At 43.8% G+C, this 27,620-nt stretch overlaps 1 protein-coding gene across 3 annotated transcripts; it reads right to left on the reverse strand.

Moving 5' to 3' along the window:
* Positions 1-21,885: 21,885 nt before the first annotated feature.
* Positions 21,886-26,550, reverse strand: LOC119937796 (sperm protamine P1-like). 3 transcript variants are annotated; one of them, XM_038757442.1, is made up of 3 exons: positions 26,045-26,550; positions 25,494-25,563; positions 21,919-22,025 (listed from the first exon to the last, which is right to left on the reverse strand). In XM_038757442.1, the coding sequence occupies exons 1-2, from the start codon at positions 26,375-26,377 to the stop codon at positions 25,516-25,518; spliced, it is 381 nt and encodes a 126-aa protein (XP_038613370.1). In that variant the 5' UTR covers positions 26,378-26,550; the 3' UTR covers positions 21,919-22,025; positions 25,494-25,515. The 3 variants fall into 3 exon arrangements, with proteins under 3 accessions (XP_038613371.1, XP_038613370.1, XP_038613372.1); XM_038757443.1 differs by lacking the exon at positions 25,494-25,563 and having other exon boundaries at positions 21,886-22,025; positions 26,053-26,550; XM_038757444.1 differs by lacking the exon at positions 25,494-25,563 and having other exon boundaries at positions 21,921-22,025.
* Between the last annotated feature and the right edge of the window lie 1,070 nt (positions 26,551-27,620).

A 27,620-nucleotide genomic window follows, 5' to 3' on the forward strand; every position in this document is an offset into this window, starting at 1 on the left:
CAGTCTTCGTTATTCCCCATCTTTGGCCACTAGCCTTACTCCCTGGAGCAGGAACTATCGCCATCCAATCTGTATGAGGGCTGGGTCCCAATATTACTCCATCCGTCCAGACATTTCTGCCAGTTACATCCTGCCAACCCGCTTAACTGCTGCAGGTTCCTTGGGACTAGAGTGACGCAGGTGTGGATCAGGAATTATCCCACTTTGATATGTTGAGGTGATCCTGATGTTTGTTCCAGCTTGTAAACTTTTAGGGAGGAGAGTCCATGTGTAAGGACTATGTAAATATGGGCCCTTAGATACTTTTTAATGATAGTGGAAAAGCAGCATGGTCTAGTGGAAAAAGCAGGGGACTGGGAATCAGCAGACTTGGATTCTAATTCCAGCTCTGCCACTTGTTAGCTTGTGATCTTGTGCAAGTCACTTCACTTCTCTGTGCCTGTTACCTCATTTGTAAAATGGGAATTAAATCTTACTCCCTCCTAGACTGTGAGCCCCAGTGCTGGATGGGGACCTTGTCCAACCCGATCATCTTGAACCTATCTCATACTTAGTTCAATACTTGGCACACAGTAAGTGCTTAACAATTACTGTAATTATTATCCTGTCGCTATTTTGTCAGCCCCAACCCCCAGTAATGAAAGACAACTTACTCATATGTGACCTTTCCTAGTACTGACCACTGCCTAGAATAGATTCTGCTGATTCAATAATCAGAGATAAAATGTCCAAGTGTAGTATGAACGGAATTATTCATTCAGAACTCACTTTTATTTGAGCTATGATCAATTCATTTGCCTTTACCTGAACAGTTGGTTTTGATCAAGATTGATCTGGCGCTAATGATCGAGTATTCCTAAACTGGAAGGGAGAAAAACCTTTTTGAACTTAAGTGGCACAACCTGTTTCTTCATACTAACCTCAAGTAAAATTTCAGCAGGGCAACGAGTAAGTCTTAAGGTAGTTTTCGCAAGCCTCCTGTAGTGTTGTAAAGTGTAGCCCAGAAAAAAACATAATTGTGTATTTTAGAGTCTCAAACAGAACTTAATCGTAATTTGTTTCAAGGTGCTACAAGCCGTAGGTGAGCATTTCTTCAAGTTGTTCAAGCAGCAACTTGAACAACTGTAAGGAACTTGGAACTTCAAAAGCAGTACAGAGTGTCTTGGGGAAGAAAACTGCAGGAAACTGCACCTGTGTAAGGGGAGCTGGGACCAAATTTGCTGTTTTGTTGTAAATAGACGTGTTCAGCAAAAACAGAATAGGTGTTAAGGCCAATAGCACAAACATTGTGCTGCCTTCTGAATCCAGTGCCTAATGGGGGGAGAGCTTGAGAGTTCATTAAATGTAATGTTTCTTTTATGAGAAATTCTGCCAGTAGCTATGAAGTAGAGAGAAGGAAGCCTAACCATTATTTAGGTAAGGAAAATTATTTGGAAGAAATAGCAATTGTAATTTCCACATTAGCTTTCCTTGGCATGTTCTTTTCAGTAGGTAGTGTAGTCAGCAACCTAAGATTTCAGTAAAATCCATGCTTTAATCTCTTAGAGAACTCTAGAATTTATTATTTTTTTTAATGCTTTTTGTTATGCGCTTAGTCTGTGCCAGGGACTGTACTAAGCACTGGGGTCCGTGTCCCAGATGGATCTCACAGTCAATCTCCACTTTACAAATGAGGTAACTGAGGCACAGAGAAGTGAAGTGACTTGCCGAAGGTCACCTAGAAGACAGGTGGTGGAGCTGGGATTAGAACACAGATTCTTCTCTCAGGCACGTGCTGTATCCACTAGGCCATGCTGCATCTCTCCACCTTCAGAAAGCATTCTTCTTGAATATGTACTCTATTTAGAAAACATTCAACAGGCAGACACTCATACCAACTGGTAATGGTAAGTTGGAAAATCAGCTCTGAGCCCAAAGTGAAAAGTTATGAGACCATTTCCTAGCATGTCATGGCCTCCCAAAGAGATCCTCCCACATTTGAGTCTCCCCCACATAAACTTACTTCTGACCACAGACCTCCCCTCCCAAGAGGCACTTGAGCCCACTCTTCTGATTCCAAGTAGCTCTGAATGTTAGAATTATAGCACCTGGCTTGTGACTGTCCTATTCAAACCATCGTTGGACATCGCAAGCATCTTGGGCAGTAGCTGCCCATTAGGCAGACTTCTGGGTCAACCAAGAATCACACCCAGGGAGAGAAGCTCACAGGGAAAAAAAATAAAGCCATGTGCAAGCATCAACAAGCTAAAATGTGACACATACAGCCTTTGCAGGTCCATCGCTTGTTGTGTGGAAAATAAGAGAAGCAGAGTGGCTCAGTGGAAAGAGCAGGTGTGGGCTTTGGAGTCAGAGGTCATGGGTTCAAATTCCGACGCTGCCAATTGTCAGCTCTGTGACTGGGCAAGTCACTTCATTTCCCTGGGCCTCAGTTTCCTCATCTGTAAAATGGGGATTAAGACTGTGAGCCCCCTGTGGGACAACCTGATCACCTTGTAACCTCCCCAGCACTTAGAATAGTTCTTTACACATAGTAAGTGCTTAATAAATCCCATTATTATTATTATTATTCTTAGCTTTGCACTCTGAAAAGGCCATAATTAATTTTAAGTAATTTAGTCAGCCGGTTTCCAGGGGGATCTGCTCGGGGCATGAGGTTCTGAAGCTCAAGATGGAGCTGGTCTGTGTGACTAAAGGCCTCAGCTTTCTCTGTGTGCACAGTAACAGTGGTGCAGTGTGTTTCAAAGCTTTTCCGAGACAGTAGACCAAACACAAAACCTATGCCCTAGACCATTGCCAAAAGCCACGTCAAATCCCTTGGGTCAGCTCTCCTGGTCTCTTGGCAGAGTAGTCATTTCTCAAATTTTCTCGGTTATTGATCCCCAAGGAGCTGATAGAAAAAACAAAGTGTGGGTACCATAAGGTCTCAGCTGTCACCAAAATCATTCTCAAAGAGTCACGCCTAGTCTTTCACAGGGGAAAGACATAGAAGCCTGTAAATGTGGGAACAAATCAATATGAGGTGAGACAAGTCCTGCCTCACGCCTCTCCACATAAAGATTTACATTATCAGAAAGCAGTTAAAGTGTCTGCATGTTCTGACACAAGCCAAACACTAATCTTCAGGTCTTGGCTTATCAGGTAGTTGCCACCAATATTTAGCTGTGTTGATCCTTGTTTTGATGTTCTATACACTTAGCATAAGCAGTACACTGATTGGGTCAGACCAGTGGTTCACTGACTCAGTATTCTCTCTTAGCAGTACCATGTTATCGTGGCCCTCTGTGACATCCATCCCCAAGTTTAGATGCAAGTCCTCCAACATACCTTTCTTTTCCTCTGGAAACTGTTTTATGGACCTCTTGGCTCTGAACTTATCCAAGTCCTCCCTTAACCAAGTCCTCCCTGATCTGCTACTGTTTTCAGCTGCACAAAATCCTGTGGTAACATCTTATGTGCTCTGGAGTATGTACCCGAGAGATATTGTGGCATCTCCGTGCCTAGAGATATCTAAAGAAAAAGTTAACTGTCCTCTCTGAGTATTGGTTGAAGGGCAGTACTTCCCAGAAGTAAAGGAGAGGACTAGATAAACCCTGAAAATAAGCATTGGTCCTGGACTTTAAAGTTTAGAGATAAGCCATTTAGGCCAAAAACTGGTGAAAGTATAGTAAAAGTTCAGCAGCAAGCTGCTCCTTTGTATTCACTTTTTGCTTGTTTTCTGTGGGAGCTGATATTGCAGCTAGAACTTGGGATGGAACCTGCAATTCCTTGCAGAATCTTTGTTCTTTTAGCTTAGGGATATGGGGCTTTTTAGCTTAGGGTTATGGGGCTCGAAGACCAAAAGGAGTAAGGAGGAAAGGGCTGACTAGGATAAATTTTGCCAGCAGGGCTCATGTAAAATTTTAGGGTTTAAAGGTTTTCAAAAAGGATTTACTGGGTTGGATTAGCTGTTATCTTTAGCTCCCTGACAGCTCTGTAGTTCTTTGGGCCTTTGATTCTGAATTTTTGATGAGAACAGCGTAGTGAAGAGAAAATTCCACTCAATTCGCACAGTAAGACGGAAGATCACCTTATAAAACATAGGAAAAGCTGTTCATTGGGGAAATCAGTGATCTCACAACACCTGCATGCACCTTGACCGTAACCCATAAGGTTGTGAATTACTGCTATGGGTTTAGTTTAACCTGCAAATGATGGCTAAAAAGCATACAGTACTAAGCAGTGCCATTCCTCTTTCAGGCTTATGGTCCATTCAGCCCTGAATTTTTCTAATTGACAATCTGCTTGGAGGATTTCTGGTGGTTATCCTTCTTGGAACTCAAATTATTGAGTTCGTTTAAAACTCAACCAACCTGTGCTTCCTTCCCCTGGGGACCCCTACCTCCCACATTAGTCTGGCTTTGTCTTTCTCCCCATCACTTGAGAGTATCTCATCCAGTGGTTTTTACTGGGGAAGCAGCATGGCGTGGTGGTTAGAGCCTGGGAGTCAGAAGGTCATGGGTTCTAATGTCAGCACTGCCACTAGTCTGCAGTGTGACCTTGGTCAAGTCACCTTACTTCTCTGTGCCTCAGTTCCCTCATCTGGAAAATGGGGCTTGAGACTGTGAGCCCCGCATGGGACAGAGAAGTGTGCAAACCGATTTGCTTGTATCCACCCCAGTGCTTAGTACAGGGCCTGGCACAGAGCAAGTGTTGAACAAATACCATAATAGTTATTATTATTATTGTCGACTCTGCAGGTGACTGTACTAAGCCCTTAGGGAAGTACAATATAATCTGTAGATATGATCCCTGCCCACAAGGAGCCTACAATTGAGCATTCATTCAATCATATTAAGCGCTTACTATCTGCAGAGCACTATACTAAGTGCTTGGGGAGAGTTCAATATAACAGTAAATAGATACATTCCCTGTGGAGGCAAACTCTAAAATAAAATACAGGTAGGAAGAAGTAATGGAGTATCAAGTGTACATAAGCACTTCTGGTAGTGGGTGAGTATCTAGCTGCATAGGTGGCACAAGTGCCACAGTTATGGGGAGCTGAGACATCAATTTGAGAAGGCTTCCAGGAGTTGTGATTTGAGAAGGGCTTTTGAACCTGAGACTAGTGGACTGATAGATGGAAAAAAAGGAAGTTGCTGGCAGTGGGAAGGGGAAGGGGAAGAAATTGGCAATGGGAAAAACAAGAACCTTTGCGCACAGTAAGTGCTCAGTATGATTGAATAAATGAAGAATGAGGCATAGTGAGTAGATTGCCTTGCAAGGAGTGAAATGGATAAGCTAGGGTGTAGTTGGAGAAGAGGGAGGGTAAGTAGCATCCTAGCATTGAGAAGCAGCATGACTCAGGGGAAAGAGACTGGGTTTGGGAGTCAGAGGTCATGGGTTCTAATCCCAGCTCTGCCACTTAGCTGTGTGACTTTGGGCAAGTCACTTCTCCATGCCTCAGTTACCTCATCCGTAAAATGGGGATTAAGACTGTGAGCCCCACGTGGGACAACCTGATCTCCTTTTTTCTCCCCCAGCGCTTAGAACAGTGCTTTGCACATAGTAAGCGCTTAACAAATACCATCATTATTATTATTATTATTATTATTATCATCTGTTTTTCAGGTCTTAGCTACTTCATTTGTCTAGTAGAAACATTGGTCACAAGTTAATTAGCATTTGTCATGCGGACTTATGCCACCGAAGGCTGAAAATCCTCAATTAAATCAATTTGTTTAGTAAATTAAATCTAAAAACTGATTTATGGTTCATGGTCTGGATCAAAAAATCTTGCTTTTTTTTTTTCTCTCCACATTCTTCCTAAATGGGGTGACATTTTTCTCAGACATCAACTCCATAAACAAATTATATTTGAAGGAGTTTCTTCTGTTATCTTGATAATAAGCGAAAGGAACAAGCCCATTGTGCTTTATTCAGTTGTATTTATTGAGCGCTTACTGTGTGCAGAGCACTGTACTAAGTGCTTGGGAAGTACAAGTTGGCAATATAAAGAACGGTCCCTACCCAACAACGGGTTCACAGTCTAGAAGGGGGAGACAGACAACAAAACATATTTAAAAAATAAAATAAATAGAATAAATATGTACAAGTAAAATAGAGTAATAAATATGTACAAACATATATACATATATACAGGTGCTGTGGGGAGGGGAAAGAGGTAAGGCGGGGTGGAGAGGAAGGAGGGGGCTTAGTCTGACTTTATCTGTAGCCACTAGCCCTAGGGTGTAAGCAGTTGACATTTATAAGATACTAAGAGATAAGGTGGATGTGGCAGTACTTTTGGCTATCAAGTTAACTGTCTCTTCCTCGACTGGATTGTTGTCTTAGATCTGATATGTAATCATTGAAACCGTTGTATTATCCAAGTGAGCAATCTCATGTTTGAGTCATGTTGCCTGGGGACACATTGATACACCCAAATAGAGCTACATTATTTATGCATTTATCTTTATAACAAAGCAGTGCCGGATGTTCACTTGTATGCTCATTTCAAACAATTGTGTCACCGCAGTTTAAGGGTGATATGAGTAAGACCTCCCAGAAAGTAACATCCTCTTGGAATATGCAAGACAACTCTACTACTCTAAAATATAATTGGGAGAGAGTGGAGCATTATGTCGTGTTTATGATTGTCCTTGGGTTCCTGTGTTATGTCTTCTCGTATTTGGTCTCACTTCATGTGCTCATCCAGGGCCAGTACCCCCATCAGAGGTTGTGAGCTCCCTGAGGGCCAGGGGACTGGGTTTTATTTATCCTTCATTGTATTCTTCATGCACTTAAGAGCTCAGTAAATGCTACTGGATGGATGAGTGAAAACATTTCAAGAAGTTGATCTGGGCTGTATTTTGAAGTATAGCCTGAAGAGACTGGAGATAGGGAGACCTTGAAAAGGCTGGTGCAGTGGTAGGCTAACCATGATAAGATTAATTTGATGGCTTGTCATCCTGTCAGCAGGGTGGTGGCTCTTTGGATGGAGAGGAAGGGGCAGATCTGGGAAATGTTGTTGAGAAAAATGAGCAGGAATTAACTTTTAGAAGAGAGATGCCAGGTCAAGAAGGGCTCTGATAGGTTTAGTCTCTAGACAGTAAGCTACCTGTGGTCAGGGAACGTTTTTCTTTGTTATATTGTATTCTCCCAAGCGCTTAGTAATAATAATAATAATGATAGCATTTATTAAGCGCTTACTAAGTGCAAAGCACTGTTCTAAGCGCTGGGGAGGTTACAAGGTGATCAAGTTGTCCCATGGCGGGCTCACAGTCTTAATCACCATTTTACAGATGAGGTAACTGAGGCCCAGAGAAGTAAAGTGACTTGCCCAAAGTCACACAGCTGGCAATTGGCGGAGGCGGAATTTGAACCCATGACCTCTGACTCCAAGGCCCGTGCTCTTTCCACTGAGCTACGCTGTATAGTGCTGTGCCCACAGTAAGCACTCAGTACATACAAGTGACTGACTGTTGATTAGCTATGAGATCTGAATGATAGCTATTGCCATTCCCCTCTGTGCTGTGCCTTTCATCACCCTCCACAGGGCTGCCCCACCTCCTCTATTCTGTCAAGTATAACTGCCATCATCATTATTATATTATTATTATTATTATTATTATTATTATTATTTGACAGGCGAGGACATGGTGAAAGGGACTGAAAAGTAGGTTGAGTGCTGTACTTCAAATTGCCCATTGACAAATTCCCTCCAGACTTGCCCCTTCTTGAGATAAATCCTGTGTATTAAAAGCAGGAATAAATAACATCAATTAGTCCCAGTATGTGTAATTGAGAAGCAGCATGGCCTACTGGAAAGAGTACGCTCCTGGGAATCAAAACACCTGGATTCTAATTCTAGCTCTGCCACCTGTCTGCTGTGTGACCTTGGGCAAGTCACTTCTCTGTACCTCAGTTACCCCATCTGAAAAATGGGTTTTTAATACCTGTTCTGCCTCCTACTTGGGACCTGATTATCTTGTATCTACCCAGTGCCTAATGCAGTGTTTGGCACATGGTAAGCACTTAAATTCGACAATTACCGATGGAGACTCCTTTCTACAACAAACGCCAGTCTTCGGAGACATGAAGATTGAGAACCTTCTTGGAACTGATTCTAGTGCTAGTGGTTTGCCCAGGGCCATGCTCACATTGTCATTTCCTGGCCGGGGCATGGGCGTACAATGAGGGAGTTGGCAGGCAGGGGTTCAGTGTACTGCCAAGCGCAAGGACACATAGTAAGCTCTTGTTCATTAGGAGGGCCTCAGACTGAGGATTTCTCTCCGCTTTTTGAGGTTAGAGAAAATGTCACCAACACCTCCAAGTTTCTTCAGTATAATATTAGCATATTATGCTTAGTATAGTATTGTATTTTCTCAAGCGCTTAGTATAGCGTTCTGCAGAGTAAGCACTCAGTAAATACCATTGATTGATTCCTGTATTGTCTGAGAGCTTACAGTGTCTTTTAAGGGATATTAATAATCTCCAACTACTTTAATCCTCAACTAGCTTTCCACACCTGTTGAAACTTATAAAAAATTCGGCTTATGATCTTGGACTTTTTAGAGGCTTTGATTTTTTTTAATTTAATTTATAAAGAAATCAATATGAAATTCCATCTGTGAGCATTGCACATTGATTTGCCTGCAGTTGAAATCCTGTTTTTCATCCGACTGAACTCAAGATAAATCCCAAACAGGTAAATCAGGCAAGATGTATTCATTTGTGATTCACTTGGCTGTTGAAGCAAATTGCAAATGCGTACTTTATCTGGAAAGGTGGAACCAGCCACACAGTCTTACAATTTCTAATAGCAGTGGGTTATTTTCTCTTCAAGGTCTTCAATGTATTGTATATGGAGAAATTGTTTCTTCTTCCAAAGCTTTTGTTAGACTTGAACAGTGTGGCCTAATGGGAAAAAGAATGGGATTGTCTTCAGGAGACCTGAGTTTTAATCCCTACTCTGCCACTGGCCTGCTGTGACCTCGGACAAGTCATTTAACCCCTCTGTGCATCAATTTCCTCATCTGTAAAATAGTGATAAAATGCCTGATCTCTCTCCCTCTTAGATTATGAGCCCCATGTGGGACAAGTGTTCTCATTCAGTTGTATTTACTGAGCGCTTATAGTGTTGAGAGCACTAGACTAAGCGCTTGGGAGAGTACAATACAACAATAAACAAACACATTCCCTACCCAAAGCAAGCTTACAGTCTACAGGGGAAAGACAGACATTAAAATAAATAAATTATGTACATAAGTGCTGTGTGGCTGGAAGCAGGAAAAGAACATAAGGAGCAAGTCGGGCAATGCAGCAAGGAGTGGGAGAAGAGGAAAGGGGGGATTTAGGGAAGGCCTCTTGGAGGAGATGTGCTTTCAATAAGACTTTGAAGGTGGGGGAAGAATAATTTCATTTCTGTTAGATATATTTTTTTTGTCTCCACTCCAGTGCTTAGCACAGTGCTTTAGCATAGAGTAAGTATTTAAAAATACAAGTATTATTGCAACCAATTTCATTTAGATGGTGTTCAAGACACATGACTTACATGACTGAAAATAAATCAGTTAATGTTATGCTTAAATTCCAAATAGTATAGGGGAAAAAAAAATCTGCTATCCACAAACAGCTTCTATTGTGAAATTTAATATTTCTTAGGGTTGGGGGGAAGACCTTAGAGCCTTGTTTGAACCATTAGATTTATTAACACTCACAACACATACTGTTGAATTGTACATTCCATGCCTCAGTCAGCCTGGTTGAAACAGCCCTTTTTTGTCTTCTCTCTCTCTCCTTTCCTTTTCCTATTTCCCCTCTTTCCGCTCCTTGCCATTCTCCTCTCTCAATATCCCTGAAGTCGTCCAGTGGCCAGCCTACCTCGTATCTAGATTCCTGTTGTTTTCCTCAGTGTCCTTGCTTCTCCCTTATGGAGTTTCTCTTAGTATTCCCTTCTCCTTTTCCTTTCCCTGCCTTTCAGTGTTCCACCTAGCCTTTCCTAGTTGCCGGAAGCATTGCATCTCTGGTTCCCTCTTCTCTTCCGACCCCTTCCCTTTTGCACCCTTTCCCCATTCTCGTCTCCGCCTGGTTCTGCTCCTTTTGTCCTCTGTTGGTTCCTCATCTTATGTTTGTCTTCAAGTTCTCTCTTTTGGCCCTCTGATCTTTAGCTCTGCTTTTTCATGTCTCCCCCTTTCTCCTCCTCCCCTCTCTCCCTTGCCCGCACCCCCAGCCTGCTTTCAAAGAAGAAGTGAACTCTCACGATCTTGGTCCTGCCCCCAGGATACAGACCGCAGTCTGTCCCTACTCTCCCATTCCCTCCATGATGCGGGCAGGCAGGATAAAAGGCTAGCCATCGGTCCCTCCTCAGTGCCCAATTTCCATTTCAGAAAAGCAGCATGGTGTAGTGGATAGAGCACGGGCTTGGGGGTCAGAAGCCCATGGGTTCTAACTCCAGCTTTGCCACTTGTCTGCTGTGTCACTTTACGTCTCTGGGCCTCAGCTACCTTGTCTGTAAAATGGTGAGTGAGGCTGTGAGTCCCGCATGGGACAGGGACTGTGTCCAACCTGATTTGCTTGTCTCCACCCCAACGCTTAGTACAGTGCCTGGCACCTAGTAAATGCTTAACAAATACTAGTATTAATATTAGTAGTGGCACATAGTAAATGCTGAACGAATACCAGTATTAGTATTAGTAGTATTTTTATTATTATCACTGTGTGAGTAGCAGGGCTATGGCAAGAGCCTGCCAATCATCTTGGGTCTTAACATCGCCAGCCAGTCACATTCGCGGGAGCCCCTCGAGCCAATCAGAACACTTAAAATAGCAATCCGGCCCTTACCATAGTGTTAGCACCTAAAAAGGGTTTAATAGATACCGTAATAACAATAATTATTATAACCCAGATGGCTCCTCCAGCAGGAGAGAAGGAGCTTATTCACGACACATTCAATATGGCATTTTTAAGAGCTTTGGTAGATGAATAAACACATCGCTCATTAATACTGAAATCAAGTATCTGGGACAGCAGGGAAACATAGCCCAGATTCTCCCAAGGCCTCAGCATTTTCCACGGTAGTATATTAGGGGCCTTGCCAGGCACATTTAACAATAATCAATCAATAGTATTTCCCTCCACCAAATGAATTTGGTTGAGAACTGCCAACGGTTTAGCTCGGAATGATCCGGAGAACAAAAACATTTTTGCCGCTGAGGTGCTCGGGAGAGACACAGATTAAAGGGTAGTCATGTTTCCAGGAATGGAAAACAACCTTTCCAAAAATAAATTTGGCACATAAGTAGTCACTGCACAACAATTCAAAGATGTCCATTCCCTCCTGGAGCCATCTTGCAGGTGTCACCCAGGGGTCATTAATCAAAGGTCTCTTCGGACACCTCTTAGATTCTGATGACTTTGTCTTGTGATGAAGACAGAAAATGACATGACCCAAATTTTCTCCAGTTTGGTTATGGAGAACCAATTGTTTTACAGACATCTGAAATGACTTGTGGTGGCAGAAACCCTTGGGCTGTCAACTGCAGGTGGTGACTACTGACTTTCTTTGTTCTGAGTTTGTCTTAGCATTTCTTGGAACAGAGCATTCTGCTCAACAGGAGGTCCCAGCCCTGGAAGGGAAAGGCAGACTTCCTTTGGGAAGCTCACTGCCTGGTTCTTTGAGGAAAAATATCCTCTCTTGGGTAGGCAGGCTATATTGTTCTCTTTGGAGGAGAGATTACTGTTTTTTGGTTAAATGCATTCAGTTTTCCTTTTTTGAGAGTGTAGAATCCTCCTTGTCCTTCCTTCTCCTCAGTCCTTTCCTCTCTCCCCCCCCAACCCCGCACCCCCGGCACCCCTCCTTCCTCTTGCTCTCACCCTAGATTCTGCTGACCCTATTTTTCTGCTCTCCATCTATCTTCTCAACTCTCCTTCAACCCCTCTTCAACCCCTCCAGAACTCGTTTCCCACACAGGCCTCTGAGCTTTGCCTTACACCCACCGCTTTCTGTCTCCTCCTGTCTACCTTCACTCCCTACTCATTTCACTTACGATAATAATGATACTAAATGCTACATACCAAACTAGTCAGATCTGACAAAGCTCGTTTCTGACACAATGCTAATACCGTAAGGTAAATCGAGCAGGTATTTTATCCACATTTTACTGATTTGGACACTGGCACAGAGAAGTTGTGGTTCATCCACTATCACACAGCATGCTAGAGGCAGAGAATGGGTTGGAACATAAGGCCTCTTGCTCTTTCCGCTAGTCCACACTCCACTTCTTCAAGTCGCCGAACCAGACAAACCATCTGGTCTTTCTTTTCCATTTCTCTAAAGTTATTCCTTCTTTCAGTGTATTCTGACAGCTGATGGGAGTGAGAGAAATGAAAGAAATCCAATTCTGAGGCCGCCTAGTCCCTCCAGGCTGTAATGTCCTTTCAATTTAATAGTCAGTTCCCAGAGCAAATCATTTTCATTCCCTCCACTGTATGTGCAATAATATGTTTCCCCTGCAGATTGTGGACAGAAATGAGACATGGATAAGCAGTGTGGCCTAACGGAGAGAGCACAGGCCTGGGAGTCGGAACGACCTGGGTTCTAATTCCGACTCTGCCACTTGTCTGCTCTGTGTCCTTGGGCAGGTCATGTAACTTGTCTGCGCAGGCCTGGGAGTCGGAACGACCTGGGTTCTAATTCCGGCTCTGCCACTTGTCTGCTCTGTGTCCTTGGGCAGGTCATGTAACTTGTCTGTGCCTCAGTTTCCTCATCTGTAAAACGGGAATTAAAACTGAGCACCTGTAGGACAGGGTCTGGGTCCAACCTCATTATCTTGTTTCTACCCCAACACTTAGTAGAGTGCCTGGTGCATAGTAAGTGCTTAACAAATAACATTAAAAAAAAAAAAATCCCCATTTAGATTTTAAGCTCCTTGTGGGCAGGAAGCATATCTTCCCACTCTGTTGTACTCTCCCAAGCACTTAAGTGCAGTGCTGTGCACACAGTAAGCACTCAATAAATCTACTGAGTCTCTAAACCTGTTTGCCACAATTCACATTTGCTTTTCTTATGAGCCATTTATACTACAGAACATTATTTTGAGAAGCAACATATTTCAATACCAGCAGCACCATCCATAAATAAAACTTTGAGCCATCTCTAATGTCTGTCACGTGCATCATTTAAAGTCCATTGAGGAAGCATAATGAGTGTTGTCACCATGAATACTGGTATACTCCGTCTAATTTGTGTCCCTCAAAAAAAGAGAAGCAGCACGGCCTGGAGGAAAGAGCACAGATTTAGGAGTTAGGAGACCTGGATTGTAATCCTGGCTCCACCACTTGCCTGCTCTGTGGCCTGGGGCAAGTCACTTCTCTGGGCTTCAGTTTCCTCATCTATAAACTGGGATTTAAATACCTGTTCTCCCTCCTGTGTAGTCTTCAAGACCTGTGTGGGGCATGAACACTGTCTGACCTGATTAATCTTATGGCTATTCTTATAGGTGATCTGGAAGAAGCAGCGTAGTGTAGTCACAAGGGCACAGGTATGGGAGTTAGAAGATGTGGGTTCTAATCCTGACCCTCCACTTGTCAGCTGTGAGGCCTTGGGCAAGTCACTTCACTTCTTTGGGGCCTCAGTTCCCTTATCTGTAAAATGGGGATTAAGAGTGTGAGCCCCATGTAGAACAGGGACTATGTCCAACCTTATTAGCTTGTTTCCACCCAGTGCTTAGAACAGTGCTTGGCATATAGTAAGCATTTAACAAATACCATCACTACACTACTATTTTGATTATTATAATATCTGCCCCAGTACACAGTATAGTGCTTGGCACATAGGAATAGTTCAACAAATATATTAACGAATACCATAAAAATGATATTAATTGCCCAGAATGTCTTTACCCTGAGAAGAACCCTAAATATGATGATCTAAGTGCAGCTGCAGATTGGAGAGAAACCTAGTTCAGAAGATGCCAGAGAAACGTATGACTAGGGGAATCCAATGAGAATAGATCAACTTGAGTATGAATCTCAGGTGTTGGGGATTTCTTTCCAAGAAGAGGTTGTGAAAAGTACCTATTAGGGCCTGGATCCTAGAGCACATTTAGCGGAGGACAGGCAAAAACCCAGCAAAGGATAATCTTTGGGTGCACAGGGTGAAATCACTAGTCATGTTAGGATGATCAGCTTCTCCAGCACTCACAGTAGAGTTGTCCTCCTGTTTGAAGGTGACTGCATCCATGAGTATCTTTAGAGCGAGGATCACTCTCACACTGTGCCTATGAACAAAAAGTGGTCTACCTTCCAGGCCAGGTGCTCATTTACCAATGGTTAAGTTGAGGAAAGACATGTGCCTGAGTAGTGGGGGTGGTTGGCACCGAGCCATCCCCACTCTCTCGCCTAGTCCCTCCCCGTCCCCAGCAGGACACATTGCGAGGCGGCTGGCAGCCTTAGTGGTTGCAGCCTCAGGCCCCGGAGCAGAACATCTCCGAGACCCCAGGGGCAGCAGACCGCACCGCACCGCACCGCACCCCACCCCACATGCTGCTTACAGCAAGCTCCAACAGAAGCACCACTTTTCAATCTGAAGGCTGAGAGTGGGAATAGGGTCACTCTTGACTCTCCAAAGCAGATTAGTGGCCCTTTCAGCAAATTTCTCCGTGGTGGAGCCCTGCAGGATATTGTAGTTTGTGGAATTTTGTCCCACGTAGAAGCAGTTGGACCCCTTACCTCACTCCACTGAAAATGGTAACTCACTTTGCAGGCAAGAGTCTAGGAAAGGGAAACCTGGAGACATTTCCCCACCAAACACTGTTAAAGAGAGAATCATCCTGCTCTCTGCCCGATCATCTCTTCAGGCTCCAGCATCTTTTCTTTCTAACTGGAAAATGGGAAGCCCTTTGTGGGAAATACTCTCCTACTGAGCAACTTGCATTGACAAGAAGGAAAATTCTCTTTCTGCCTCTCCTAATTGCCTGCCTGGGAATCTTCACGTTCTCGGCTTGATACTTTCACACAGAAAGGCCTGGTTCTAACTGTGTGGTGCTGGCTAATGCTCCTGCACCTTTCCTTTTCAGTGATGCAAATAGGATGCTTGGTCAGAACTAAGCTGTGGACTCCTGGGTTATGAATAAACAATAGTTCTTTTAAATGTATTTGCCATTTCTTTTAGTAATATTTCAGAATTACACGGGGGTTCTATAAAACAGGGATTGCGTTCTTGCAAAACCTTACATTAACGGCAACCCACACATAGTACAATGCTTTACACATGTGCAAACATTCTTCCAACACTGGTGTGCAGTATCCAAAAAGGCATGGTTGGTTGTACAAAACATTCCCTAATTCCTTAACCATCAAAACGCACAGAGACAGACCCTATTACGACTTAATTCAGTGTACTGGGAAGTACCATAAAATGTAATGAGAACGTTTTTTTAAAAAGCATAGGTAATGATTGGTACCTAGTAACACTAATGATGGGTAACTCATGAGCTTAGGAAGATTAGAAATGTCATGCTTGGGATACTTTCTGGAACGATGTGTCAGTTATTCTTAGCATCCACCCTCATGGTTAGGGATGAACCATCTAACAGCTCTAAACTTTCCCCCTCATAGTTGATCGTGCACCTCTTCTCTTAGAATTTATTTAAATCATCTAGTGCTTTCTAACAACCCCCAAATGTTCCCTCTAATAACCCAATTTGGATTTCTCCCTCTCTAGAAATAACCCCCGTAGACTATAAGCTTGTCGTGAGAAAGAGAATGTGTCTATTGCTCTATTATAATCAATCAATCAATCGTATTTATTGAGCGCTTACTGTGTGCAGAGCACTGTACTAAGCGCTTGGGAAGTACAAGTTGGCAACATATAGAGACAGTCCCTACCCAACAGTGGGCTCACAGTCTAAAAGGGGGAGACAGAGAACAAAACCAAACATACTAACAAAATAAAATAAGTGGAATAGATATGTACAAGTAAAATAGAGTAATAAATATGTACAAGCATATATACAGGTGCTGTGGGGAAGGGAAGGAGGTAGGATGGGGGGATGGAGAGGGGGACGAGTGTTTAGTACAGTGCTTTGCACAGTATGCACTCAGTAAATACAATTGACTGAATTTATGAATTCTCCAATGAATTTAGCCACCTTTCTTGAAACTATGCTATTTTGCTGCCTGCCCAAATCAGAACAACCTTGATGATTCATTACTGCAGCCCATGAGAAAAACCTCACTTTAAGACTAGGAACAATTTGTCTGTTACACAACACCCCTCAACCATTATTTAACAGAATAAAATATTCATTTATTTTATAACAACAAATATAGCTTAAGCATCTCAAGTACTCACCCTAGGAGCATGAAATTGATTTATTTTGGAGTAATTTCAAATATTTAGAACATAAAAGGTGATATTACTAGGTCAGATAAAAGTCATGTAAGAAAACAAAGGTGTATAATTTTGAATTTTGACACCAGCTATGACTGTTAAACATCTTTCAGATGTTTCAAATAATTGATTGTGGCTATGCCCTGTAGATAATACATTTATAGGATGCTCTTTTTAGTATTGAAATCTAATTCTTCATACAATATTATTTAGTGTGGTTACCTGCTCTGACAAATTGTTTAAAAATGTATTCCTCTGATATATTTTATTTTCACCTGGCAAACATATAGGCTGCATGTAAAATTCAGATCATGAAGGGCTTTCTAGAAGCAGGGAAATATCAAAATAGATTAAAAATTAGTGATTTCATTTCATAAAAGTTTTAGGGTAAGCTCTTCCCATAGCATGAGTCATTCTGGTATAACACCACTCACAAGCTGGCCCAGCTAAATTCACTGTAGCTGGAAAAATGATTGTGTGCTTTCCTTTTGTGTTATGCTGCTATGCATCCCAGCCTCTGCCCCAGTCTGACTGTATCTCACAATACAGTACTTTTTGAAACTGCAACTTCACAGTATTTACTACAATAAAATAGCTGAGTGGCATGGATGTAATGCATTCTGCTAGTGGTGGATATGATATATGAATTTGTAAGGAAAAATGTTAGTCAAGACGGCATCATCCAAACTGTCATCCCCTAACCATTAATTCACAACTGATACTTTAGCACGATTTTCCAGTAACGTGACGTTCTTCAGGAACACAATTGCCACATTGTAGCAGGACCCTAAAAGGAAAGGGGAGGGATTATCATAACATAACAGTCATGTCAACACACCCCTACCCTTATCACTTGTAAGATTTCATTCCTGTCCTCAGCACAAACTAAAGCAATGGTTGACATGCCTGGGGTACTGTGAAAGTAATCAGGAAAAACCTTCCCGGAAGAAGAGGAGGAATTTTAATTACATCTCTTTCTCAGATGCTGTTCCACTCTGGAATGTGTTCCAGAGTGGTGGCTATGAGAGGGTTTGTGGGCATATATAGGAAGAGACACAAATCTGTGAGCTGTATGCAGATTCAGGAAGAAACAGAACTAGAGAGGTGAAAGGGCCTTATCCTGGGTCTCCAGATGAATGTGGCTGAATTGGGGTTAGAATTCTAATGAAGTCTTCCCTCCCATTCCAGTCCTGTGTGAACAGCAGATGTGATCCTATCTTAGTGGGAGAGGAGTGGTTGTTTTGTTTCCAAGGCAACTCAGAGGCGAGGTAGACACAGAGTGAGCTTTATTGGGCAAGGCAAGATGTGACACTCTTCTTCATCTTGATACGTGATTGACAGCCCTTCCTGACTGCGATTCATAGGAGGAGCATTTAGTGGTGGGTTTTCAGATGCTAAATATTGAACAGTCTCTCACCTTCAAAATGACCCTTCTGTTCCATTTTCAGCTCTTTTTAGTGATTCTTTTCAAAGGGAAAACCATCCTAAAGGTACAGTGGTAAAAGCCAGCCAATTATTGTAATTGAGTAGCTACATTAATTCAGTAATTAACTTTAGTAGTCCCCACTGAATATTTATGTGTCTTCATTAGGAATAGTGGAATGAGAAAAGCAGCCAAGGCAAATTGAGATCTCAGTAATTCGGGCTGACTTCAAGCAATTGTTTCTCCATCATGGGGGAAAATCAGCCACTTTTTAGCCCATCTACGGTGACATTGCAATAAGACCAGGTCTATGGTAGCTAATTATCCATGTAGCTTAGTCCAAAGTGTGTTTTTACTAGATTAAATAGATGCTTCTATTCTTCACTTAACTTCCGTGCTATTGGGTCACCGCAGCCTGTGGTACAACCTAAATGGACCCAGGGAAGACAAGGTCTTCCCGTAACTCGGCCTCTCTTACCCTTTGAATATTTCAAGGTCACGAGTGGCACATGGAAGCTGTCATGGGAGCAAATGGTAGCTCCTTCCCAGAGAGGAGATGTTCCTGGATCAGCCTAGTGAGAAGCAACATGGTCTAGTGGAGCGAGCACAGGTCTGGGAGTCAAGAAGGACCTGGGTTCTGATCCCGGCTGTGCCACTTGCCGGCCGTGTGACCTTGGGCAAGTCATTTGGCCTCAGTTACCTCATCTGTAAAATGGAGATCGACTGTGAGCCCGACATGGGACAGGGATTGCGTCCAACCTGATTTGTTTGTCTCCCATCAGTGCTTAGTACAGTGCCTGACACGTAGTAAGCACTTAACAAATACCATTATTATCATTATTATTATTATTCTAAGCTGCCCTTTCCCAGGGGATTCCCCAGGCCCCTGGGGTCAGTTGTACTAAGAGCCCAACTGGCCCCAGATGTTGCCCCATGAATGGTGTGCTCACCTATGTTGCACCAGGGCTTGATCTCTGGTTTTCTTGCCCCCCTCAAAACATTTGCAGAGGAGCTTCTAGTGCAGTTTCTTCACCTGGGGATCCTCCTCCAGCTGGAGCTGGGCCATGTTTGACCTCAGAGCAGCCGATAAGGAAATGGAGCAAAGTTCCATTTTCCCAAGTGTGCATTTCTAGCACCTTCCCAGGCGAAGCACCCAGTTGTGAGGCAGTTCTTGACCAGGATGATCCTCCCGTAACTTTCTCTTGAAGTCTTGTTCTCTTTTAGTATTTGCTTCCTGTGCTACATTAGAGGCTTCCTGAGGGCAGGGATCGCTTATACTGTATCAGTTGGTTAGTCATATTTATTGAGCGCTTACTGTGTGCGGAGCACTGTACTAAACACTTGGGAGAGTGCAATATAACAATAAACACATTCCCCGCCCACAACGAGCTTACATTCTAGAGGGGGAAGACAGATGTTAGCATAAATAAGTAAATTACACATATGTATATAAGTGCTGTGGGGCTGGTAGGGTGATGAATGCTTTCTTAAAGCACTTAGTGTACTGCTCTTAGATTGTAAGTGCTATGAGGGCCTAGATCTTGTCTGCTCACTCTCTTGTGCTATCCCAAGCACTGAGTAGAGTGCTCTGCATAAAATAAGCACTCAGTAAATACTATGAATTGATGGATTACTCTGTATCCAGTAGACCGCCCTCCTCCAATACATGCCATAGATTGACTGTTTCACTGCAGCAATCCTAGTTATATAGAATTACTTTTAAAAGCTCATCATCTCTTCTGAAGCCGGAATGATACCGTATTTTCTCTTGGTTCTCTCGTACCCCCATAGCAGGGCCCCACTCCTACTTGCTGTTCCTTCAGACCTCCAGAAAATGCAGCACTTTATTTGGAGAAGACATCACTCCTCTGTCATCCGTGACTCTGGGCCTAATCAAGCTGTCAGACTTAGTTTAGGGTTAGACGCTACCTGTGCCAACTTTAGTAAGCAGTACCCAAAGATTGCTCCTGATTTGCCTGACAAAGTGATCCTGCGTGACAGACTTTATTCATAAATCAAATGGGAATTAAGGCACCTCATTAATAAATGACAAACCTTACTGTCCTCTCTGAGCTATCCACTTCCAACTGCATTGGATAAAAGGGACTTGCTTTGAAATAACTGAGCGATCCTTTATTGGTCTGCCTTGCAAAGGAAGAGCCTGGCCAAGCTTTCTCTTGTATCATTTGAGGAGCTGAAACCAGTAAACCAGATATTTTAATTGTATTGGGTCTTTCATCTTCTAATACCTGGAAACCCAGGCTTAAAACCCTGCTCTTCAAGGACCTGTATTAATATAAATATCAGGATTCACGGAGGACAACCCGATCCAGTAATCTCTTCCACTGCATGCACAAACCCAAACAACTCGTCCCTGATAAAAATCTCACTCTTAGTAGCATCATCTTCATACCCAAAGGTCAGTGTTCTAATCCTGCTTGCAGCCATCTGGAACCAAGGGCCTAATTTAGTTCTATATGGCTGCTCTGGTATACATCTCTCTGTCAGATGTAACAGGGGTTTTTTTTGAATATATGTTATTCCCTTCGTTCCAGGTGAGCGCAAGCAGGATTTTCTTACAGAAACACAGAGAGGAAGAGGGAAGGTGGAGATGTGTTACAACCCCTATGGGGCTTTTAAGAATGGGAGAGGCAGCTGAAATAGAAATCAGTGACTGGCAGCCAGCCATGCTCGGATGGTAACATTTCTATTTCTATTGGCTGTGTCACAGGCCAACTCTTCCTCACCCCGTCCCCAAACTCACTGAGTGTCGGGAGGAATGTGCCTATAAAATGGTCCCTGTGAGTCCCCCAGGGGATTGGAACAGGTCTGCTTCTCACATCCACAGGAGGAAAGAACCCAAAACCCAGCTGAGGGCTGGAACACGCTTCCCTATTCAGGCTCCCATTGCCCAGTTGGTAACTCCAAAACAGCCATGGGCGTAGCTCGCTCATTAGAACAAAAGACAAAGAAAGAGCACTGGAGAAATCTCCATAGCTTCCTTAGAATGGGAACTAAAAAATTACACTCTAATCTGGCCTTTGGGGCAGAAATTACTTAAGGCTTCCCCTGATTCAAAATAGGATTTAATGTGAAGATCTTGTAATGGCATCAGTTTGGGGACCAGCACTTGGATTTGCACCCTTTTTTCACCCCTCCCTCCGCCTCATAGCACTATATACCTATCTGTAATTTATTTTAATGTTTCCCTCCCTCTCTAGACCTTAAGCTCATGTCTACTAACTGTTTTCTTGTACTCTTCCAAGCGCTTAGTACAATAATAATAATGGCATTTATTAAGCGCTTACTATGTGCAAAGCACTGTTCTAAGTGCTGGGGAGGCTACGAGGTGATCAGGTTGTCCTCCAGGGGGCTCACAGTCTTAATCCCCATTTTACAGATGAGGGAACTGAGGCACAGAGAAGTGAAGTGGCTTGCCCAAAGTCACACAGCCGACAAGTGGCGGAGTAGGGATTTGAACCTGACCCCTGACTCCAAAGCCCGTGCTCTTTCCACTGAGCCACGCTGCTTCTCTAGTACAATGCTCTGTACCCAATAAATACTCAATAAATATGATTGATTGATGGACCAGTCTTGGGGAAACTCTTGTGGGCAGGGTAGGGTCTACTAACTGCTATATTGTACATTCCCAAGCACTTAGAGAAGCAGCGTGGCGTGGATAGAGCCTGGGAGTCAGAAGGTCCTGGGTTCTAATCCTGGCTCCGCCACTTGTCTGCTGTGTGACCTTGGGCAAGTCACTTCTCTTCTCTGTGCTTCAGTTACCTCATCTGTAAAATGAGGATTGAGACTGAGCCCCACATGGGACATGGGCTGTGTCCAACCATATTTACGTGTATTCATCCCAGCGCTCAGTACAGTGCCTGGCACACATTAAGCACTTAACAAATGCTGTAGTGGTAATTATTATTATTATTGTTATTGTTATTAGTATAGGGCTATGCACACAGTAAGCACTCAATAAATACCATTGATTGATTGGGTAAAATGGATGAATGAGAATGGCTTGAAGTGGCAGAAAAGCAGTAGTAATGGCATTAGCATAGTTCTATTTGGAACTTGATGAGGAATGATGGAAAAATGAGACAAAGCTTGGAATGCACTGACTGAAGTTTACTGACAGGTGGCGTCTACTTTGGGGCTTGGAGGTCTGCCACGATCACCTGGATCACTTCTTGGGCTCAACCACACTCTTCTTGAAAAAGTATTTCACTGTGCAGAAAATAACGGAGACATAAGGTAAGAGACATTCAAATCCAATATCAAATTCCAATCCAATAGCAATTACTGAGAGTCTGCTAGGTACGGGGGCCAGTACAATAAAAGTTAAAGACTTGAGCCCTGCCCTCATGGAATTTACAATCCCCGTCAGCCCCCGTAGCACGCATGGTGGGCATGCCCGCTAGGTTGTAAACGCCATGAAGGGCAGGGATCATGTCTGCCAACTTTATTGTTCTCTGCAGAATGCTTAGTACAGTACCTTGCACTCAGTAAGCACTCAATCATTACTATTATTTGATTGGTCATTTAGTGTTCCAGAATTGGGTGTACTCGGCTAGTTGGGATTTGGGGGTGGGATGTGAGGATATGAAAAGTGGGATGAGAAGACAGGAAGATGGATGGGAGGAAGAAAACTGGAGTGAGAAAAAGCATGGAGTGAGAAAAGCGTGGAGGAGTCTTAAACATGGACCTCCAACTGCATTCCTTCCCCAGTTCCAGGTCCTCGGCTAGCCTATCTAGATTAGCCGAAAGCTTGTACTATGCCAGCTCTGGAGAGGTTGGAGTTGTCTGAAGTTAGTGCCTCCTAATAGATAAAATTGAAAATGGAATAATGGAAAAAAAACCCCAAAAAACGTTATGGCTGTATCTGCGTGGGATGAGACTAATGCTGGATTGAAAGGATTCACAAACACCCATTGTCATAAAGACTCTAATGCTGTCTGACTCGTAGGTTAAATAATGTCAGGGTATTTAATAGTAGTAGTAGTACTAGTAGTAAGGCCTTACTGTGTCTAGAACACTCTACAAAAGAATACACAATTGAGAATTAGGCATTGTTCCTGACCCTCAGGGGTCTCTCAGTCTAAAAATCTAGGGCTTTTGGTTTCAAAACCAGAGGGGTTGGAGAGCCTTGGATTGGGGAGGTGCCAATTAGAGGTTATTTTTCTGTGTAACTGTGTATTCATATTATCCTGGAAGCCAACCTGTATGACTGCTGCTTCTCAGATCTAACCACTTGACAGTCTTCCTGGACTCTTGGGTCCATTCAGGATGACAGTGTGATGAGGGGATAGATTTCAGGGAGGGGTGGAAGTTCACTATGCAGGCTTACCCAGGAAAACAGATGAAAAGGTTTCAAGGGTTCTCTTCAGGCAGATTGGAGATAAGAACAGGGATCCTTACTCTGGCATGGTGTGGGGGACAATTCCTGACAATGTTAGCTCATAATGATAATAATAAAAATGGTCTTTTTAAGCATCTGCTGTGTTCTGGGGTAAATTCCAGATAATCCAATCAGATACAGTCTCAGACCCACACAGAGCTCCTATTCCAAGGGGGCAGGAGAGCAATTATTTTGTCCACATTTTACACCTGAGGTAACTGAGACACAGAGAAGTTAAGTGACTTGCCTGAGGTCACAGCTAGGAGCTTGATTTTTTATTTTTTAATGCCAGACTTTTGAGAATTCTGAAATTTTCTTAAGATCTAACATGATTAGATCTAACAAGATCTAAACAGAGAAGCAGCGTGGCTCAGTGGAAAGAGCCTGGGCTTTGGAGTTAGAGGTCATTGGGTTCAAATCCAAGCTCCGCCAACGGTCAGCTGTGTGACTTTGGGCAAGTCACTTAACTTCTCTGTGCCTCAGTTACCTCATCTGTAAAATGGGGATTAAAACCGTGAGTTCCCCGTGGGACAACCTGATCCCCTTGTAAGCTCCCCAGCGCTTAGAACAGTGCTTTGTACATAGTAAGCGCTTAACAAATACGATCATTATGATGATGATGATGATGATTACCTTATTTAATGCCTCGGCCTGGAAATGTAACCAAGTAGCACTTTAACTATGAAGCATGAGTTTCTATGTGTGACCTTCTAGAAGCGGCCTAGTGGAAGTCAAGAGTCTGCCACTGCCCTACTGTGTGACCGTGGGCAAGTCACTTAACCTCTGTGCCTCTTCCCTATAGAATGAGTAGCTGCCTTTCCCTACCTCCCAGAGGTATTGTTAGGACAATAGTGAGATAATATAAAAGCACTTAGCCAGTGCTTTCATCTGTAACATGGAGACGCTCTTCCTACCTCTGTGATTCTGAGCCCTTTGTCAGGGACAGGGATGGCCTCTGAGCTGATTATCTTTTTGAACCTCAGCACTTCACAGTGCTTTGGAAGCCTGGCCTCGTGGAAAGAGCATGGCCCGGGGAATTGCCTGAGTTTTAATCCTGCCTCCCCCACTTACCAGCTGTGTAACACTAGACAAATCACTGAACTTCTCTGTACCTGTTTCCTCATCTGCTCCAACTTAGACTGTGAGCCCCATGGGAGAGAAGGGACTGTGTCTGATCTGAATATCATGTATCTACCTTTGCACTTAGTTCCCTGCCTGCCACATAGGAAATGCTTAACAAATTCCACCATTGTCAATAATAATAATAACAATAATAAGGAGCTTGGGACTGGGATTCAGGAGACCCTAGGTTCTTGGGGAAGTCGTTTATTCTCACTGGACTTCTGATCCGTGTAATTTCATAACCATGTGTCAATCCCAAGGTTTAGGGCATGGGAAGCCTGTAATAAATGCCAAGGTCCCATCCGGGGTGATATCAATATGCTTGAAGCAGCATGCTGTAGTGGATAGAACCCAGGCTTGGGAGTCAGAAGGTCATGGGTTCTAATCCTGGCTCTGCCGCTTGTCTGCTGTGTGACCTTGGGCAAGTCAGTTCACTTCTTTGCGCCTCAGTTACCTCATCTGTACAATGGGGATTGAGACTATGAGCCCCATGTGAGACAGGGACTGCGTCCAACCTGATTTGCTTGTATTCACCCCAGCTCTTAGTACAGTGCCTTGCACTTAGAAAGCACTTAACAAATACTTAGTACAGTGCTCAAGCGCATACTACAGTGCTCTGCACACAACGCTTAATAAATGACTGAATGAAATACCATAATTATTAATATTATTATTCTCTGTACCTCATCTGTCAAATGGGGATGGAGACTGTTCCCCACATGGGACAGGGACTGTGTCCAACTCAGTTTGCTTGTATCCAAATACCATCATTATTATTTGATTAGTAAGCACTGTATTGATACGTATTAAAAGAAGCCCAGAAAGGCTATGCAGGGGTTCAGATCTCAACCTTGTAATGTATATGTGAACTCTTGTAAAGTTGCCCACATATTTGTGATATCATAGAACTTTAAGGGATAACAAACTCTAGATTTATGGCTTTGTTACCTTAGAAACCAGGCTCAAAGCCCATCTGAAGACATTGAGAAAAGCAAAATGGGAATGGAAAGGTGGTAATGACCAGCTCCCCAAGGAATGTGTTTAATTCCCACCCGGATATTCTCTCCCAGTACTTAGTACACACAGTAAACTCTTAATGAATAGCATGACCACTACAATTATACTACCCTCCCAGCCCTCCTGGGGTCTGCCTTCCTGAATCCCGCTCCGCTTACCCCCATAGATTCCGTTTCCTCCTTAGCACCTCTCCCTCTGTGCTGCTGTGCTGACTTCATTTAAGCCTCCCTGAAATAGAAGGGACAGGGTGACGGGCTTCCAGAGAAGCGAAGAGCCCTGTGTTTGTCCAGGCTGGAGGGGTTGAGGCAGTGGTGAAACAGGAAGGAAGCAGAACCCTGGGCTTTGACAGTTTTCCCCCTCACAGTCAATCATGGTCTTACTGACCCTCCCCTGACTCTCCATTCCCCACCACTGATCTAGTTGAAATGGCCTCGCCTAACAACCAGGTTCAAAACATGCATCAGACAGACTTAAGGACCCCGGGTAGTTTTGAGGTAGGTTACTTGCAGCCCGAGAGAGCTGTCAGGATCCCAGAATAGAGCATTAAAAAATGGCATTAATCGTGGGGTTGGGAAGGAGCTGTTGTTGCTATTCCTACTGTAAAGTTCTCTGGGGAAGGAGTCTCTACGGAAGTTGTTAAATGTTCACTGTGCTAAAATGACTCAAATATCCCTCCTCTAGACCATCAAAACCAAAGTTGCGATTGAACCTTTTTACCCTCCGTTCTCCTCGGCTGCCTCCTCCTGGAACGTGACTGACTCCTTTTCTTGGGCTTCCTCCGACTGTTTTTGGGCTTCCTCCGACTTTTCTTGGGCTTCCTCCGACTTTTCCTGCGTCTTCTGTACTGGGATCTCCCCCGTCGGGCTCTTCTCCGTCCACGCTGCTGCTTGCTGTTCTGCCGAGCGCCGCACCTACACTTACACTTACAGCGCCTTCTCTTCTGGGAAGGCTTCTTTTTGAGCTGGTCCCTGCGTTCCCTGCGTTCCCTGCGTTCCCTGTGTTTGCGCCGGCAGATTCTGAAACAGAAACAGTCGCGAAACATTGTGATCGTCACTGCCGTCGGCCGGCTTCTGCCAGCCTGGGGCCCGGTAACCACATTCGTCAGCCTTCGTGGGCCATGCTGGGGCTCAGCCTCTGGCGAGGCCGAAGGGGCGGTGGTTTGAGTCCCCGAGCGGGCCCTGACTGGGATTGGAGGCCCTGACACCTGCCCACTGTGCGGCTTGGGGACGGCTGGCTTAACAACAGAGCATCTCTGACATGGGAAGCCTGGCTATTGTGACACGGCACCCCATGGGCTGGTGGGGCATTGAATTGAATGCCAGGCAAGGGAGATTATTACCTGTGCTTAAAAAGGACAGACTCTACTTATGTGTTTCTGTTCCTCTGTAAATAAGCTCCTGTATGGAGTTCCTTTATGGAGAACAGTTCCTGAAGGTTGCCTCTTCATTCATTCATTCAATCAATCCTATTTATTGAGCCCTTTCTGTGTGCAGAGCACTGTACTAAGCAGCATGGCATAGTGGATACAGCACGAGCCCGGGAGTCAGGAGGTCAAGGGTTCTAATAATCCCAGCTCCGCCGCTTGCCTGCCGTGTCACCTTGGGCAAGTCACTTCACTTCTCTGGGCCTCAGTTTCCTTATCTGTAAAATGGGGATTGAGACTGTGAGCCCATGTGGGACGGGGACTGAGTCCAACCAAATCACCTTGTAGCTCCCCCAGCTCTTAGAACAGTGCTTGGCACATAGCACCTAACAAATACCGTAATTATTACTATCATTATGGAGAAGCACTTGGGAAAGTACAGTACAACAGTAAACCGATAATCCCTGTCCACAACAAGCTCACAGTCTAGAGGAGGGGAATTTAATTTCGACCAAGGCCATGGTGACGGGGAGAGGGGGAAATACACCCACTCGTAATCTTGCTGCATTTTAATCCGTCTTCCCACCCCTACTAAGCGATGCACTTCTTGAGAGAGGAAGCATGTGTTTTGCTCTGTTATACCATCCCACAAGGAACTAAAGGTTATAAAAATGTAAGAACTGAAGAAATGCCTTTCTTGGGTCAGACCAATGAGCCATCTTGCATGCCTCTGTCTCTGTTGATGCCTACAGGATAATAATGGTTATTATAATTTGGATTAAGGGTTTCCATGTGCCCAGCACTATGAGAAACAATAGGGTAGATACAGGGAAATCAGAGGAAGCCCAATCTAAGAGGGCGGGTGAGCTGGTATCTTCTCAGCATTTTTAAAAGGGAGGAAGCTGGGGCCAGAGAGATTGTG

Source organism: Tachyglossus aculeatus, chromosome 15 (genome assembly GCF_015852505.1).
Source record: "Tachyglossus aculeatus isolate mTacAcu1 chromosome 15, mTacAcu1.pri, whole genome shotgun sequence".
Lineage (NCBI taxonomy): Eukaryota > Metazoa > Chordata > Mammalia > Monotremata > Tachyglossidae > Tachyglossus > Tachyglossus aculeatus.

Coding starts and splice junctions, on each gene's coding strand:
- LOC119937796 (XM_038757442.1), bottom strand. CDS start 26,377: ATGTTTCGCGACTGTTTCTGTTTCAGAATCTGCCGGCGCAAACACAGG. Junction 25,564..26,044: donor GGAGAACGGAGGGTAAAAAG/GTTCAATCGCAA, acceptor CTTCTATTTCAG/GGAGGCTTAAATGAAGTCAG.